This window comes from Dermacentor andersoni, chromosome 3, assembly GCF_023375885.2.
Source record: "Dermacentor andersoni chromosome 3, qqDerAnde1_hic_scaffold, whole genome shotgun sequence".
Taxonomy (NCBI): domain Eukaryota; kingdom Metazoa; phylum Arthropoda; class Arachnida; order Ixodida; family Ixodidae; genus Dermacentor; species Dermacentor andersoni.
This window is the reverse complement of record NC_092816.1, coordinates 56,068,086-56,086,751: the sequence shown is the minus strand read 5'-3', so window position 1 is coordinate 56,086,751 and position 18,666 is coordinate 56,068,086. Positions and strand designations below refer to the sequence as shown.

Genomic DNA, 18,666 nt, shown 5'->3' with positions numbered 1-18,666 from the left:
AAACTCACGTCACCTGGCTAGGCCCACTCGGGGACCATCAGGTGAAACCTGACGGCTCTCTCGCGGGCCCTCTGGACTGCCAGGATTTGAGAGGTCTGGTCCTGGGCCTCAATAAGCTTCATCATTTCCTCTTGAGTGAAAGGGCGACCGGCAGAGGCGTAGCCCCACAGGACATGCTCGAAATTCGCATAACCACCACACAGGGGGCAGTCCGGGCTTGGGAACCGTTCCGGGTACATTGTGTGCAGTGCCACGGGGCTCGGGTAAGTGCTTGTTTCTAGTAGTCCGAGAGTGACTGTCTGAGCCCCGCACAGCGAGGAGTGCGGCAGAGGCAGGAGCCTTCTTGATAAGTAATTACGCTTGCAGATCTCGTTGTACGAGCAGAGAGGCTCGGGTCGCCCAGGAGAGGACGCGTTACCCGACGCACGGTCAGTCAAACCTCATGCAGCCGAGTGCGCCTCCTCGTTGGGGTTGAGCGAGGCACCCTCAATGGTTCCAAGGTGCGCAGGGAACCAGGCGAAAGAGTGATGTTTCATGTCTTTAGCACTTTGGATGATACGTAGGGCCTGGGGAGCCACCATTCCCATCTGAAAGGCCCTGATAGCGGCCTTGGATTCTGAATAAATCGTGTCATGTACACTGTCCGTCAATGCAAGAGCAATTCCAACCTGCTCTTGAAAGCTGGAACTAGAAATGCGGATGGTAGCGCAGCTGAGGACTTTGGAATAACAGTCGATGACCACTGAGGAGAAGGCTTCTTCTTGAGCGTACGAAGCAGCGTCTACGAAGCATGCTCGATTCTTGTCTAAGCGGGCACTGGCGAGCAGAGCTTTACCCCTGGCCCGTCTTCGTCCTTCGTTGTAGGTCGGCTCACTCTCTCAGGCTTTCACTCGCACATACAGCTTACGGCGCTCGGCGACGATGTTATCCCCCTTGGATTTTATGCGGTACATCACGGTGACGGCGACGGCAGACATGCGTCTGGAGTCTCCGAATAACTGCTATCGCAACAATAAGATTTTAATCAGTGTTAACTATAATTTGGCGCTTCTGTTCAGTGTCGATCCCTCCAAAGGCTAGGGTAAATTCACGGTAATGTTGCGAGATGTCGCACACACGTTACTAGCATGAACTGTGCAGGATGACAACCTCTTCTGCAACCTGTTGTCGCGAATTCGCGACATGCCGAATCAGAGCTCATAAATCCAAACGAGATGCCTGAGCGAGGAAATGCTGATTTTGTCTTGATGTGTGGTAATTCACAAAAAAAAAGGAAAACTCAGTGCTTTTCCATTCTATGAAAGAAAGATAACCAGAGAAGTTGTGTATGTGGGCCCCTTAATGACGAACTGCACTTCCGCCGCGGGTGAGTGAGTGAGTGAAATAACTTTAATAGGTCCAGAGAAGACGCAGGGGAGACCCCGCGCCACCCGGCTAGTCCCACGTAGGGTCCGCCAAGCCGAGCTTGAGGGCCCGATCGCGGGCATTCTGCAGGGCCAGGGTTTGGTCATATAATTCGGAGCTGCCCAAGAGCGCAGCCCACCTATCCTCGCTGAAGGCGGAGCAGATGGCTTCACACTTTCCCAGCACATGGGCCAATGTTGCCGTTAGTCCAAAAGCAGGGCAGTCCGCATTGGGATACCTTTCAGGGTATATTGCATGAAGAACCGTAAGATTAGGACACGCACGGGCTTCGACCCTGCACTGCCTTTGAGATCGGCTCACGTACAGGAAGGGCTTAACGCCTGCTTCACCTCCGCCGCGGATCGGCCCGGCATTGCACCATCTTCGGGATTTTTTCCTACAGGACATGATTGTGGGGAAAGTAGCCCTTAACAGCTTCGCTGTAGAAGAAAAAACAAGAAAGAAGTGTCGTCGTGTCGACATCTCTGATTCATGAGACAACTCCTTGCGTCCGGTGCTTCCAACGAAGTTGAACAATTCAGGAAACCGTGTGACTGCATCCATTCAGGCGCACGAACTGAAGCAGCCATTTCTGATGTAACAACCGTTTAAAGGCGACCATAAGGCGCGAGACGGTTCACCTGCCAAATCTGAATTTGTTCAGTTCGAAAGCATGCAAATAAAAAGGCGTTGTTTTGTGCTAACTTCCCGTTTCAGTTTTCTTTAATCGAGTCTACGAATGTCACCCGAGGTAGCAAGTGGTGTGCAAGTAATTCGTGATATTTTTACCTTGCATACAAGTATTTCTAACCGTAATTCGAATGTTTTTCTTGGAGCAAAACGAAAAAAAAACGCGCTATAGTAGTAGTTTGAGCGCTTCAAAAAGAAATGCATCACGATGGACGACGGAAGGATTCGCCGCGACTTGAAACAGCCGCCGTACTTGGAAGTCTACAGCACGACACATGGTCTGAGCTTCGGACGCAAAGAATACCGGGAATCCTGAGCAAAAAAGAAAAAAAATACAAAAGAACACCTAGGACCCCCCCTCTATACATCCATCCCCACGACACTACGTGACCTGTCTACGGGACGGTCCCGGCTGCGTACACGACGGACGAAATCCAGGTCGTCCCGTACGTACCGTCCCACTTGGTGTTGCGACAAGGCAGCCCCGTCTATGCACCCGGCAGAGATATTGCGCCCGCGACGTGCTCTGAAGCGTCGCCGATTCCACATATAGGCGCACCCCGTTCGCTCGACTTATTCCGGTCCGCGCGTTCTTTCGGGTTGCAGGTCACGTCATACCGGAGTCCGTGAACGGATCGCGCCGCCATCGTGCTTCTCTGATGTATATACGCAAGGTTTGTGTTTAATATTATTACTTGGCCCCGGTGATAATGAATGGAGATCTCTTTCGGCATTTACGAACCGGTGCAGCACGTGTACTACCACGTTCAGTATGAGTTACGACGTGGTATACACCCGCCACACTTCTTAATTTTTTTTTCTGCCAGAAAGAATGACAGATACCATTTGTCTTGTAAGCGGGGTGCTACCAGTCATTGCAACGACGTTTAATTCCCTAATTTTTAATGTGTTGGAGCTGCCGTGTGCGGTCCGGGATTCCCTTCGGTAACGGGTTCCTGTGTTGTAATTCAGACTGAGTGCGAAAGTGCTCAAAAGAAAACAGTGGCGAAGACGATAACAACGGATTGGAAATTTACCAAAGGAATCAACATCCACATCAGCTTGTACTCGAGGAAATAATACGCGTGTGCGAACCGTTCAACTACTGACTACAGACACCGTGCGATCGAGCTTTCCAATGATGACAGCCGCGCCAGATTGCGTATCGCCTGTAGCTAGCAGATAAAGCACATACAGTTGAGCGCTTCTACAACTAGTGGCTCTACAACGAAATGACTTGTATAACGAAGGAATAATTATGTCCCGGTTCTATTATGAGCTGCGCTGTGCGCGGCCTTTATAACGAAGTTACCTGGCATAACGAACAATGTCGGAGGCACCGAGCACTTCTTTATAAAGGCGTTCGACTGTATTTTGTGGCAGACGTCAGGTGTTCACGATGCCCTCTAGGCGTCGTTCAGCTTGAGCTGCCACGGTCTGTAAAGGTAGTACAACTGCGCACGACTATAGAATATGGCGAGAGGCGCCCGGCTCTTTCAAGACGAGAACAGCATGCGCTTAGCAGCGTTATGCACGTCACATATGACCGGGAACTAGCGAGCGCCAAGTGTTCTGAGAAAGGAAACGAACGATAGGCTGCGATTATTGTTTGAGAACAAGAGAAACCACGAAGGGCGTACAAAACTTTTAGACTGTATACAACAAGGTGCAACGCGTCCCGGCAAGAACTGAAGTACAAAAGTACAAGAAATATTCATTCACTTTAACACTGAGAAAGAAAATACAACTAATTCAGTTTAAACGAATTGCCTAGAGCCGAGAAAATCGCCTATAAGACGCGATGAAACCGGAAGTGTAGCACCGCTGCCAGTGAATTTGTATAAATGAATATGTAAAACTCTGAATCATGTTACAGGGTACCGCTACAATAGGTTGCTGTTTGCGAAAACTTCACGTACGGAAAAGCTTGTGATATATTGACCCAATGATGAACGCATTTATCCTTATCAGACGACGGTCCAGTGCTGCCAACCTCCAAAGCTAGTTTTCGCCTAAATTGGATAATGGAATTCGCTAGATTTCCCTCAATTTTTGTAACATACACTTATTCAGTTTGTCAATATGGTTTTTCTAAAAATATACTTTTTATGCAAGTGTTTTTAAGTCTGAAGGTGGTAAGCTCGAATTCACCTCCTCCAGTACACTACATCTCCATGCTTGGAGTGACGCCTGACAGCAGCAAAAAATTTTTTCTAGGGATATACTTTTTTATGCAAGTGTTTTTAAATCTGAGGGTGGTAAGCTCGAATTCACTTCCTCCAGTACATTGGCTTGGAGTGACGCCTGACACCGGCAAAAATGCCGAGAGCAAGTGGGGCTATACTAATCCAATTAGGAAGACCGACTGAGGTTCAACAAAAGACGCTCCCTCGCTAGAACAGGAATTGACCTCCCTGGTGCAGTATTCGGCGACTCCCTCCCAAATGACTAATTCAATCAACCAGCTGCCCTCGGGTCCCCAGAAGCTGCGAAGCACCTGACCAAGGCGGCGGTCAGACATGTAACGCAGTAGAGGGTGCTAAGAATCTCTGGACCCGGACAGGCTGCCAATGGAAACTGAGGCTGGCAACGTTTAACACCCGAACTCTCTCGAGTGAAGTTGGCTTAGCAGGCCTCTTTAAGGAAATATCAGGCATTATTCGGGATATAACTGGCCTTAGTGAGGTTAGAAGAACTGGTGAGGCTAATACAGTGCTGACTAGTGGCCACATTCTCTGCCATACAGGACTTCCAGATAAGAAGCAGTAGCGAGTAGCATTCCTGATCCATCAGGACACAGCGGGCAACATTGACGAATTCTCCAGCATTATTGAGAAGGTAGCAGTAGTCGTAATAAAACTTAATAAGAGGTATAGATTAAAGGTAATACACGCCTATTCTCCAACCTCCGGTCATGATGATGACGAAGCATATCAGTTTTATAAAAATGTTGAATTAGCGATGAGAAAAGTGCGAATTCCGCATACTATAGTAATGGGTGACCTCAATGCAAAAGTGGGGAAAAAGCAGGCATGTGAACAAGCAATTGGCAACTACGGCGTCGGTTCTAGAAACGCTAGAGGAGAGATGTTGGTAGGATTCGCGGAAAGGAATAAGCTGCGAATAATGTACACCTTCTTCCAGAAGCATAGCAACAAGAAGTAGACATGGAAAAGCCATAATGGTGAAACAAGAAATGAAATTGATTTCATACTTTCTGCCGATCCCAGCATAGTGCAGGATGCAGAAGTGTTAGTTAGGGTAAAGTGCAGTGATCATAGGTTAATGATGTCAAGGATTCACCTCAATTTCAACAGAGAAAGAGTCAAATTAGTCAAGAAAAAACAGGCCAACCTAGACGCAGTAAGGGTAAAAGCAGATCAATTCGGGCTGGTACTTGCAAACAAAATTCGGCCTTTTATAGCGAGATGAAGATGACATAGATGTAATGAATGAAACCGTAAATAGGCTGTCTTCTGAAGCAGCAATATAAAGTGGGAAGTAATGCACCAGCGCAACCAACAGATAAGCTCTACCAAGCAACGAAGGACCTAATAAAGAAACGACAGAGAATGAAAGTATATAACTCAAGCGATCAGATAGAATTCCAGGAATTGTCAAAACTAATCAACAAGGGCAAAATAAGGAATATTCCAAATTATAACGTAAGAAAGACTGAGGAAGCAGTAAAAAATGGACCCAGCATGAAATCAGTCAGAAGGAAACTTGGGATCGGACAAGCCAAGATGTATGCACTGAAAGATAAGCAGCGTAATATCATCACCAATTTCGAAGATATAGTAAAAGCAGCGGAATAATTCTTACTGACCTGTACAACATACAGGGCAGCCACGATACCTCCACTCGAAGTAGTAATGAACAGGTTATAGAGACTCTTTCTATAACTATCGGTGAAGTTAGAAGGGCCTTGCAAGACATGACACGAGGAAAAGTAGCAGGAGAAGATGGAATAACACTCGATATAATCAAAGATGGAGGAGACATCATGGTTGAAAAGCTTGCGGCCGTTTATAGAAGCTGTCTATCGACTTCAAAGGTATCAGAGAACAGGAAGAACGCCAACATTATACTAATCCACAAAAAGGGAGACGTTAAAGAATTGAAAAATTATAGGCCCATTAGCTTACTTCCAGCATTATATAAAATATTCACCAAAGATAATCTCCCATAAAATAAGGGCAACACTGGACTTTAGTCAACGAAAAGAATAGGTAGGCTTCAGGAGAGATTGCTCTGCAATGGATCACATTCATGTCATCAATCAGGTAATCGAGAAATCAGCAGAATACAAACAGCCTCTCTATATGGCTTTCATATATTACGAAAAGGCATTTGATTCAGTGGAGACAGCAGGAGTCATAGAAGTATTATGTAGTCAAGGAGTACAGGATGCTTACGTTAATATCTTAGAAAATATCTACAGATTCCACAGCTACCTTAGTTCTCCACAAGAAAAGTAGCAAGATAACTATTAAGAAAGGGGTCATACAGGGAGACAATCTTTCTAATGCTATTCACTGCATGCTTGGAAGAAGTATTCAAGCTATTAAACTGGGAAGGCTTGGGAGTAAGGATCAAGGGCGAATATCTCAGCAGCCTCCTGTTTGCAGATGACATTGTTCTGTTCAGCAGCACTGGAGGCGAATTACAACAAATGATTGAGGACATTAACAGAGAGAGTGTAAGAGTGAGGTTTAATATTAATATGCAGAAAACAAAGATAATGATCAATAGCCTGGCAAAGGAACAAGAGTTCAGGATCGCCAGTCAGCCTCTAGAGTCTGTGAAGGAATAAATTTGCTTAGCTCAATTACTCACAGGGGATCCTGATCATGAGAAGGAAATTTACAGAAGAATAAAAATGGGTTGGAGCGCATTCGGCAAACATTGTCAGATACTGACTGGAAGCTTACGTCTATCACTGAACACAAAGGGTACAATCAGTGCATTCTAGTGGTGCTATCATATGGCGCAGAAACTTGGAGACTGACAAAGAAGCTCGAGAACAAGCCAAAGACTGCGCAAACAGCGATGGTACCAGGAATGTTTGGTGTAACGTTAAGAGGCAGGAAGAGAGCGATGTGGATCATAGAGCAAACGGGGATAACCTATATTCTAATTTACATTTAGAGAAAGAAATGGAGCTGGGTAGGCCATGTAATGCATGGGTAAAATAACCAGTGGACCATTATGGTTACAGAATAGATATCAAGAAGAGGGAAGCACACTTCGAAATGGCAGAAGACTAGGTGGGCTGATGAAATTAAGAAATTCGCAGGCGCTAGTTGGAATAGCTTGGCGCAAGGCAGGGATAATTGGAGATTGCAGGGACAGGCCTTCGTCCTGCAGTGGCTATAAAGTAGACTGACGATTATTGAAAATTTATAATTTCAACTGATTTCCAAGCTCGTTTGATAAATATTAAATAACGAAGTCGCTGCACTCAAACTGAAATTAGCTTGCAGTGCAAGCCGAGCTAACCATAGTTTTTCCTGCTAACAACACAGCCTCCTGCTTAAAACCACATACACAAACCAAAACGTTAGCGCGTTCTTATTCGCTCTACACGCAAAACAAACTTGAACAGCAAAAAGCCCAGATTGACATGGAAACATATTGGAAGCTGGCAACGCGGACTACGCCGGATTACAGAATACGTAGCAATTCCAAAGCAGTGTGTCCCTTCACGACACCAATATGAATTATATTTAACACATTTTTCTTACATGCTAGGATGTAAAGACGTATCAGCACCACGTTTGCGCGCTTACAAGTCATTTGCAGCGAAGCACGCAGACACGCGTCCGATTCTGTATTTCTTCTACGCCAAAACTAACGAAAACACGTGAACACTGGGGCTCTACAATAGGATTCTGTTGCTCTGCCTACGAACGGTAAATTTGAGTGCAGAGTGGTAGCCAGGCCACCTAGTCATGCTGAGTGCTAGGAATATGTGTCCGCTTATAAGGAGATTTGCAGCTGCTGCTTTGTTTGCCATTGCAGCACACGCTTGTTTTGCCGGTTGCATGTAAATATATTATTTAAAAGGGGACATCCACACCTTGTTTACTTGACGAGAAGCCTTCACTGCACCACAAGTCATACTTCGCATGATAATGCGAAGGTAACTCGGGCTGACTGAAATCAGAACACGTCATCTCGTCAGCAGTTCCACGTATCGGTCATAGCGGCGTCGTAGCAGTGCTTTCTCAAGTCTCTGGCTTTTTATTTTCTCCATGTCGTAACGCAAATTTTTCCGATATGTGGAAAACATTTCCTAAACAAGGCCTAGCATCCCTAGATCTAGGGAAATTTCTCTAGCGTTGGCACCACTGCGACAGCACCAAAACTAAAAATCCAGCAGCGAACTTTTCCCAGTGAAGGCTCCTTTTTCTCGAATATAATGGTTGTGTTGTGTTCTCAGGGCACCAAAGACGCAGGCAAGTTTCGAGGATTTCTTGCTTTTAGACGGGGGACTCGAATTCGAGAAAATACGTTGAAATTCGTAACATCATTTATGCTGGTGTTTTAGCACATTAGCATTCTTAAGTTACTTCACGCACTTTTCGGGGGCTATCTATCTATCTATCTATCTATCTATCTATCTATCTATCTATCTATCTTACTGGGTAGTTTCGTGGCTGAATGAGTAGTGCATCAGGCTACTGTGTTGAGGTAAGAGAGTTCGATACCAACCGCCGGACCAACTTGCGTCACTGAGCATGCGGTAATGTGTACATACGTGCCGCTTTTTCAACGAACATCTTTCACGCCTACACTCTGTAAGATGCGGGACTGGGTTGGTACCGTTCTTCGAAGAAACACTTTGACGCCCACTTGGAGCACCGGGTGTGCATAACTCCGTCCGCGCTGGTCTTCAACGAACATCTTTGATGTATACTTGGGTCACTCGGTATGTGCCAGTATGTGTGTTCCGCTCTTCGATGAACGTATTTGACGCCAACTTGGGTAACTGTAGATGTGGGTCCCTGGCAATGTGCTGCTCCGCAATGATGAAAAAGATCCCTTAAGTTCATCCGATGCCGAGCGCAATCCAACTCGCGTCACAAGGGGTTTCTCGGGGACAGCAACCCGACACATTAGCAGGCTGCGCCCCGAATGGACTGCTTATGTGCCGCTTTCCACAGAACGCATTCCACGCCAACTCGCTTTAGAGAGTTGTGACACGAATGCACTGGGTGCGCGCCGCTCTTCAACGAACCTCTCGCCAACTTGAGTCGCTGAGAGCACGAGCCACAGAGTGTGCGGCAAGCGAGGGAACCGCTCACAGCAGCGTCCGCAGGCACCGGCGCGCCACGCCTCTAGTCTCGGAGGCCACGCGCGGACCTTTGGGCAGTGCCACTAGATGGCACACCGTGTCCAGAAAGAAGCGCGAGAGAGGAGCCCGGCTGCTGGCGTGACGCGTTTCCCAGCGTTCGCACGCACAGGCGCGCCGTGCGTTTTGGATGCCACACGCACGCTTCGCGTCGGCGGTGCTGGGTGGCGCCGAGTGTTCTTATGGGTTGGCGCGAAAGAGAAATCTCGCTGCAGTACACACGTCATACATAACTCGTATCGACGGTGTCAATACGTTGTGTCGCCATATATATTCAATGCCAACACATTACCTTCGACATGAGATGGGTTCTGTCGCAATTCTTTTCGACGAGAGGTTAAAAGAAGAGAATTCGACTATAATTTTCTCCCTTTGGGATCATTGTTTATTCAACGATGAGATCCTGGGAAAGTAGGCCACTGTAGGGCAGGCTATTCCTATAATCGGAAATAAACTCCGGTGGCTAAGGAGTGCATGAAAAAGAAAAAAAAGGAAGAAAGGGCGAAAATAGAATGTACCGGTATAATATAGCATCACTTAGCAGAAGCATAGCAGGCTAGGCAATATTACATAGCTAGAGCGCGCAGTATCGGCGATATGCGAACGTCCAGTAACGTCACACGTTACCGCAACGACCTCTGTCTAGTCACGGCACCAAAACTGAAAGAACCTTGCACACAGCGATGAAAGAAGCACATAAAAAATTGCGCAAGTTCACATAATCGTGCATGAAGTCAGATATTGAGCACATGTACGATGTTTCATCTTTCAAAGCGACTGTATAAGGTCACTGTCTGTCAGAAAAGCACGAAGAACTGTGAGAGCATGTATGCGTTCGTCTCGCAACGACGGCAAGTCAATAACATTATCCGCAGATAAAGGGCGCGCCTATCCATCCGGCTACAAGCGGCTTCGCACTGCCAGTCGTATTTGGGGACACTCGATGAGCAAATGTTCCAAAGACGCATCCGGGGTGTTACAGTGTGCGCAAGCAGCAGACGACCTCTTCCTGATTCTATGAAAAAAAGTAAGGTGTGTTGGTCACCTCCAGGCGTAGTCGACGCATAAGCATATCAAAGGCGCGATCAATGCGTTGGTATATTCTGAAGTGCAAAAGCGGGTCAGTCCTGAATAAAATAAATGACCTCGCGTGATCGTGCAATCGCGTGGCTTCACAAAGTTTTCGTCGCAGTCTAGATAAAAAAAAAAAAAACGTATGACATTTGATATTGAATATTCAATAAAGGTCAAGGTATACAAATTGTGCGTCGCAGTCGCCAGTCTGTCCGCACCGTCATATTTTTTTTTTGCAATACAGACATGCACCGGAATCCACTGAAAACAAATTTCATGGTCAACCAAAGATGCCATCAGTTGCACTTTTGGGATATCGTACAGAGTGATAAAAACTCTAGTAAATAAGGTGTGGTGTACTTAACACTTCTAGAGCTGTCTTTGAGTGAGAGTAGATCATCCACCTGTCGATGCAACTAATTTCTTACATGAATCTAGCCGCTTGCAATAAACCGAAGAGTACGGCAGTCGTAGATGACGTCTGGTGAGACAATCGGCAACTTTCGCTCGTGTGGTGTTTAGGGACGTAGCAGAGTGCCGCCGAACCTTCGTCTGTTGTTGAACCATCTGTGAAAACAAATGTTAAGAAATCTTGCCGACGGCTCATTTGGAGAAGTGTCAAGTATTTCGCTTCGAAGGGATATAGGTGGATGATTTCTTCAGGAATGGTCAAAGTTACAGTAGGTTCAGGAAGGCGCCGAGGAGGATGTTGAGAACGTACATAATCATGATACTGACGCGAAATGACCTGATGTGCTCGAACTGCATCGCAGATTTCTTGAAGATTAAATCGAACTGTAGCTTACGTTGCTTCTATTTATAGAAGAGTACTTCGTGTTGTACGATGCAAAACAAGACATGTTCGAAGTCTGTGGGCCAATATTTTTGTTAACAACTTTTTTTTTTCATTACTTGAGATAAGCCAAGCATAACTGGCACTGAGTGAGTGATGGCTTCACGAACAAGTGAAATGTGAAGCTTCATTACTGATTCTGTCGAGCCTCCCCACTTCCTGCCTGATGTGCCATTTCACGATATTTATTGCGAAATTCACACGCTCTTCAAGGGACGATATCTGTGAGCTCCCAAGGACAGTGTTTAATCTAAGATAATTCAAGAAACCAGCGAGATGACTAAGTACTGCAATCTGGTTGACTGCAAGCGGAAGGCTGCCAAGATGTCTCTTTGTGAAAGCCCCCTCTGCTGGCTTCTCAGAGGAAAGACATATACCTTATTCTAATAAGTAGCGTGTAGTGATGTCAGTTCCCTCTTGTAAAAATGGCTTAACGTCAATGTATTAAATTTCGGTGCCCGTTAAAGATCCCCAGGTGGGGATCTTTAACGGGCAATGGAGGACTCCGGCAACAGTGGAGGACTCCGGAAATTTCCGGAGTCCTCCACTACGGCTTGCCTCATAATCAGAAAGTGGTTTTGGCACGTAAAACCCCATAATTTAATTTTAATTTAATTTCTAGCGTCAATGTAACTTCACCCCAATGGCCAGAGACATATTTTATTGGCGTAGCTTGAGATTTGCACTGTCGGCAACATCAATTCCGGCAACTTCAACATTACATCATTGAATAGTACTAGGTTCAAGACGTTGCCTTGCAGGCACGCCCTGTTTAAGCTCAAATTGTGTACTCTGGCCATTTCTGGCCATCATCAAGGTTTATTAATGAGAAAGGAAGTCAGAAATACAACCGACAAGTTGGCCTCTTATTCAGAGACTGCGAGGGCCACGTAAAACATTGCCACGAGTGAGAGTGTTGAAAGCCCGTCGAACATTTAGAAAGGGCGCTGTTGTCATGCTGCCTGCTGCCTTCTCATGTTCCACATGCGTCGCCACGTAGAGAACCGAGTCGAGAGCATTTCGGCGCAACCCCAAGACAGTCATTTTCTCTGGTAAGGCCGCACTAGTTTCCAGAGATCACTGCCATCTCATCTGCGCGGTTTTCTCTATGAGTTTACTGACGCAGTTAATCAAACTCATTGGCCGGAAGGTTGAAAGCAAGTTCTCAGGCTTGCCAGGCTTCTGAAAAGGCACAACCTTAGAAGTCTTCCAATCTATGGGTACTGTCTGATATTCTCAGGTGCGATTATATATGCTAAACTCTGCTTCACAACTAGAGGGTGAAACACTGCACGGTATCTTTACGTGTGTGTGTCAGGTATCTTTACCTGTGTGAGTCAGGACCGAGGGGAGTTCTTTTTTTTTCCCGCAAACAATGTAGCGATAACGTCAGCTGTGCTATGCTGAGGTCCGCATCTACGGAGCTGTATGGCTTGAATTAAGACTTTCCTTTAATTTTTCATTATAGTCTTTCTAATAGGTCACTGCCACGTAAAAAGGTAAACAAAGCGCAGGCCGACTTTCGGTACAACGACGGTTCACTTTTTTTTCACGTCTTTCTTTTTGCCCCCGCTCTTCTTTCCGCCTTTAGCTGCCCTTTCCCTTCCCCTGGTGCAGGGTAGCAAACCGGAGGCTTTAACTCTGGTTAATCTCCCCGCCTTTCTCTCATTTGCATCTCTCTCTTCTTTAATTATTCTTTTATTGCTTGCTCGATCAAAATTTAAAGCCTAGGAACCGGCCTTTTATTTCGCCAAACAGAGAAAAATATCGCTTTGAGAAAATGCTTCACCTGAGTTACTCAAAGTTGAAATAAGCGTTATGGTGAAAGCAAGAGTTTTGTAAGCGTTAAGAATGGCGGTTATTTATTAAAGAAAGATAACACGTTCTGCGTGAATTATGTTTTTATGGAAATATCACTGTGATGCACCTTAATCTTCCTGAAAAGTATGCTTTGATCTTGTGTCAACCTGTGGTGCAACCTCTATATATTGTATTGTAGATTGTATTTCCTTGAAATACAAGTGAAGCGCGAGTGACTGCTCTGCAATCTTAATTGACATTACTTGTGCGAATTCTGTATTTTATAACGCACAATGGTTTAACCTTAACTTCATTTGAGCTATGCGTTAGTTTTTATTGGACTTTTATTTGCATTTTATGTTATTATTCTATCTAGTTTGTTTGTGCGTTTCTTCGAGCCGCCCTATGTTTGATATGTACAATTTGCCTAAGAGAGAAGGAGCAGCGGGGATCCCTGATGATGCCAGCCTGTTATACACACATCTAATGGAAAGAAAGAAAGAAAGGAAAGAGAAAACAGTACTAGTCGTCCGCATCTTTAAATTCATCACCTGAACACATAAGCAAAGTCTTAGGGCCAATCCCCGTGAGTGGGTATGCGCCAAACTCATCAGGGGCATCATCGTCATCATCATCATCATCATAATCATGTCTCCTTCTGACTGCTTGTCTGCGTGTTCCCTTTCGCGGCGCAGGCGAGCGAGTCCCCATCGTCCTGGTGGGCAACAAGTCGGACCTGCTCTCCACCCGCCAAGTGCCGCAGGACATGGCGATGAGGCTGGCCCAGGAGAGCATGCACAACTGCCGCTACCTCGAGACGAGCGCCAAGTACAACGTCAACGTGGCCGCGCTCTTCGTCGAGCTGCTCCAGCAGGCGTGCGCCATGGAGCGCCAGCAGCCGCCGCCGCCGCCGCCACCGCCAATCCCTGCGGCGGCCGGCCGCTCGCTGTCCGTGCACGAGCGGCCGCCGGACTCGCCGCTCCTGCTGACGCCGAACAAGTCGCCGAGCCGGCTCTCCCAGCGGCTCGGCTCGCTGGGCAGCTTGCCCAGCAGCATGCGGCGCAAGTCGAGCGCCGCGTCGGCGACGGGAGGCTGCGGCGGAAGCAGCAGCTGTCCCTCCCCGTCGACGCCCCGGAGCCGCAAGGCGTCGAGACAAGTCGAGTCGGCGCCGGCAGCCAGCCACGACGGCGCGGAGGACCCGGACCAGAAGTGCCACATCTTATGAGCGATCGCGCTCCGCTTTTTCGTCTGCCCGGCACGTTGTGTACGGTGGGCCGCAAGGGTTTTACGGGACGCGAGATTTGCGGGAAAGCAAGCTTACCCCTCCCGCCGAAAGCCTGGGCACGTGGCCTCTAATTCAAAGTTCGATGCGTACGGTATACTAGGAGAACGGTAAATCGGGGCGAGTTCGTTACTTCGACAGCGCAAAAGTACGCAGACTAAACGGACGCAGCGCGCGGTCCTGCCGATTCTTCGTCCCTCTTAAGCCTTCCTCCTTGGCGCTGTAGAAGTAACCTGTAGATGTATTACCGAACTGCACGATGTTGCATTAAATTAGAAGCGTCGCGGTTAACGGGGCAGAAATTCACTCTTGTCGCAGAAACCATGTCCCGTAAATTTTGTGGCCGACTGTACGTACTTCTGTCTCAGTGTGCTCACCTTCTCTGTCTTCTTTTCACGGCACTATAGCAAATGCCCCCTCGTTAACGGAAAGAGTTGTACGGAAACACGTAAGGCGCAAAGATTTGAGAAAGCTAAAGTACACAGGCATTCCCTGTCAGGTTGGATGGCAACTTCTATTCACGTCATTCTATTCTGCGTCGAAAGACAGCAAAGGTCACTGCACGCGCGACCACCACAGTTACAGGGGCCACGTAAACATATGACCTTCTACAGAACCATTCGGCGCTCCCGAAGGCACAAGAACATTAAGTACAGAACGTTTATAGTACAGCGCCTGTTATTCTCTTGAGATATGTAACGCCAAGAGCGCTACAATGCCGACCGTAGGGAGCACAGAAGCTGTTACGGTCATATGCGGGGCAGACTTTGGACTCCGACGGTAACCATCGGGCGATAAAACTCTGCTCGGATCTGCGCTTTCAGGTAGTAACCACATGAAGCCTGCACACCATGCACAATCTTTGGCGCAGCGTCAACGCGTCCATTTCGCGGAGCGCGATGACGTGGCAGGTGGACGTCTTTGCGGTCGGAAAAAAATCGCAAACACGTGCCTCGAAATAGATGTGGCGATGCGGCGCCAATGGTGTGCCCGAAATACGCTTCATGAGGTTGATGCTTCAGATCAAGCCAACGCGGTAAACGGAGGGGCTACCACAGCGCCCCCGAGCGGTTCTGTATACGCCCGCCCTCTAAATCCTGGGCACCAAAGAGCTTAAATTAAACGTTGTATACGGTGCGCGCAAGTTTACCTTCCAGATAACGTTCAGCAGACGCCCGCGCGTTTAAAAGCCCGCTGCGCTGTGGCGACATATGGATAGACCACTTCGACATCTGGAAAACAAGGTCCGGAAAAAAGATTATCGCGTCGCTAAGTGTCGCCCTCGTACCCACTTTGATACCCGTGTGCTATCCACTGATCTGCACCCTGTTTTGCGTACGTCGCAGCGTTTCGCTATCTAGTAGGCATGCGTTGGCGTGACGCCAATGCAAATCCTGCGACAGGTTAGTGTGGAACCGTGCGTATATTGATCGTGCGCATGCTTACCAGTATGTTCTTTTTTTCACAATTAATTTTGCTTGTTTGGCTTTTTTGTTTCTCTTTTTGGCAAGCCCTGTTCTGTCAAACGTCGTGTAGCAACCACGTTGCACGTGTGTCTTGTGGCGTGCCCGCTGCAGGTTTCGTAAGCCGGATAAGTTGACGCGATGGGCGGCTCATTCTCTCGAGTCCCATACCGCACATGTGCGGACCGAGCGGTGGTCGCGCACTGCACACGGTGTCACACACTACTTGTTCAAGGTTTTTCGTCATTTTGTACTCACCTGACGTGCACGCGTGAATGGGGCAGTTGCCCACCGATCGCTCGATTATTTTTTCGCGCACCACTTGTCCGGACCGTGCGGACACGGCGAGCTGTACGTCCTCGTACACGTTACTGGCCAACACGACCCGAGACAGGCGCGAAGGCCACTGATCGCGTCTACCGCGAAAAGTGAACTTGTTTTAGCGCACGACAGATACGGGCAGGTGAAGAAGGAACACATTACACACGTGTCGTCATGAGTTCGTGTCTGTCAGTGTTTAAAACAAGTTCACTGCGAATAACCAAAGCTCTCCCAAATTTCGGCCTTGACTTTTTCTTGAAGCTCCAACAAATTTTGTTGAGCTGTTCAGATCGCTCGGATCTCAAAAGTCTGCTCAGAATCGGGTTTCTTTCCTGTTTTTTTTTTTCTTTTTTGTCTTTCCAATCAAAGAATTCTCGATGTAGTCTCTAAGGCCTCTGCAAACTAAGAAGTGTGTACACTATGTAGCGATCGAATGCAATGCTGAGAGAGGAGGCACAAATGAACATTTGCTTTCCCATAGTCGTGCACAGAATTCACACATCGTGGTTCCAGCATATTATTAAAGCTTGCATCTCTCCCTCACACACGCACACACACACACACACACACAAATTATGACACGAGCTATTGCTAAGTTAAATTATGTTCTGGAGCTTTACGTGCCAAAACCTCAATATGAATAATGGCAGGTCGTAGCAAGGGAATTCGGCTTAATTCTGACCAACTGGGGTGCTTTGACGTGCGCCTAAATCGAAGTACACTAGTGTTTTCTTGCATTTAGCCCCCATCGGAACTGAGAAGTTCGCCAGCTGAATTAAACGAACACGAGCCTGGGATACGTGCACGGACTTCCCGGCGTGATGACATCCGGCAGTGAAATAAGCATAATTATGCTCGAAATAGCATCCTACTATCCCGGCAACAGTTACTGTATCTGGCGCTCCACTGCTGCTATGACACAATAGAGAGTTTTAGAATAGGGGCCCAAGACGTTTTGAGGCCCCAAAGAAATAGCGTCGAAGCCACTGCGCATGCGCGAGACGCAAACTGCCTTTGGGTTTTGCGTTGGGAACGCTATTTCACCGATTTAGCGGGAGCCCAAATAGCGGCCCCAAAAGCTTTGCGTTAGCAAACATGGCGGCGCCCATCGAAGCGAAGGCTCTAACCTAGCACCAAACTGGGTTCGATTCGCGGTAACGCGTGAAGTTCGCAAGCTAGGAGAAGTGACTGCGGTTATCGCTTTCTCTCAGCTAGCGTGTGTCATGAAGATTCATTCATTAGACGCCGCTGATTCCGGATTCGATTGTGGATAATATGGCTCGTAGGCCTAACACGTCTAAGGCTGGTAAAGGCACGTAAAGTTGCTTTGCTCCAAACTAAGCGCAACTAATTTTTTGCTGCTCGAATAAGCTCTAAATTGTAATTAAACGCGAATACACGCAAGTCAAAATTACTATTACTATCATAAAATGGTATATTTTATTTAATTATTTCTAATAGTTTTTCTTTGATGCCGTAGTGGCGCTGTCAGCGCAAGACGCTATCCGCAAACGCAAAGCCCTATTCTCAAACTCTTCACTCCTGCGTGCCCCAATGCTAACACCCGCAAAGCTCTCTGGGACCCCAAACTATTGGGGCCCCTATTCTAAGACTCTCTAATATGGCTGCCATTTACCGGTTCAATGGCCAAACCTGGTGGCCAATCACCACGTGACGCTATGTCCCGGCAGAACAAGGCAGCTGTGCCACGTACCTCCACAAGTGCAATGCGCGGTCCGTGAGTCATGGTGCGGCTCGGGGGATCAGTGGGCACTCCTTTCTGTATGTATATATATATATATATATATATATATATATATATATATATATATATATATATATATATATATATATATATATATTCATTGTTCGTGAACTCGCAATGCCATCAGCGCACCTTGCTGTTTTACTCATAGTCGCCGAATCCATAAATCGTATGTACACTCGCGGACAGAATAAAATGGACCACGGGATTTCCGAAAACGTTCAATTCCCGAGCAGCCTGTAGCAGTAACCAGTAAAACTGCTCACGACAACGTTGTTAGCATATTCTAGTCGAAGTCCAAAATGCAAATACCAGATTGCGTTGTGAGGTTGCGGGGATATTCAGCTTTTTCTTAGATTTCATGGTCCGTAATATTCTGTCCGCGACTGTACATACTACCTTCTTTTGATCCAATTAAATATGCTAAACAATATTCTCGGATCGAAAGCGGCCCTCATCTTGCGACCATCACGCTGATGATATGCGGTATTTAATGGCGCAAGGGCCAGAAAGGTCGAAAGAGCGCCGACCATCCCGAGTTCCACTAAAAGTTTCCTTTTTTACTTCTTCTGTTTTCCTTTTTCTTTTTTTGCAAACAAAGTGGAAAGCCTGTTTGTTATTTATTTCGGCGTTCCCTCTGCTCCACTCTCCTATGTA

General features: G+C 47.0%; 1 protein-coding gene across 1 annotated transcript in view; it reads left to right on the top strand.

Annotated features, from left to right (window-relative positions):
- LOC126520814 (ras-related protein Rap-1b-like) overlaps positions 1-18,040 on the top strand; it is a 131,267-nt gene extending 113,227 nt beyond the window's left edge. Inside the window, exons 3-4 of the mRNA XM_055063253.2 lie at positions 13,874-14,126; positions 14,187-18,040. Coding sequence (XP_054919228.1) covers positions 13,874-14,126; positions 14,187-14,403 — 470 coding nt within the window. The 3' untranslated portion in view covers positions 14,404-18,040. The remainder of the gene's footprint in view (positions 1-13,873; positions 14,127-14,186) is intronic.
- Positions 18,041-18,666: the final 626 nt, after the last annotated feature.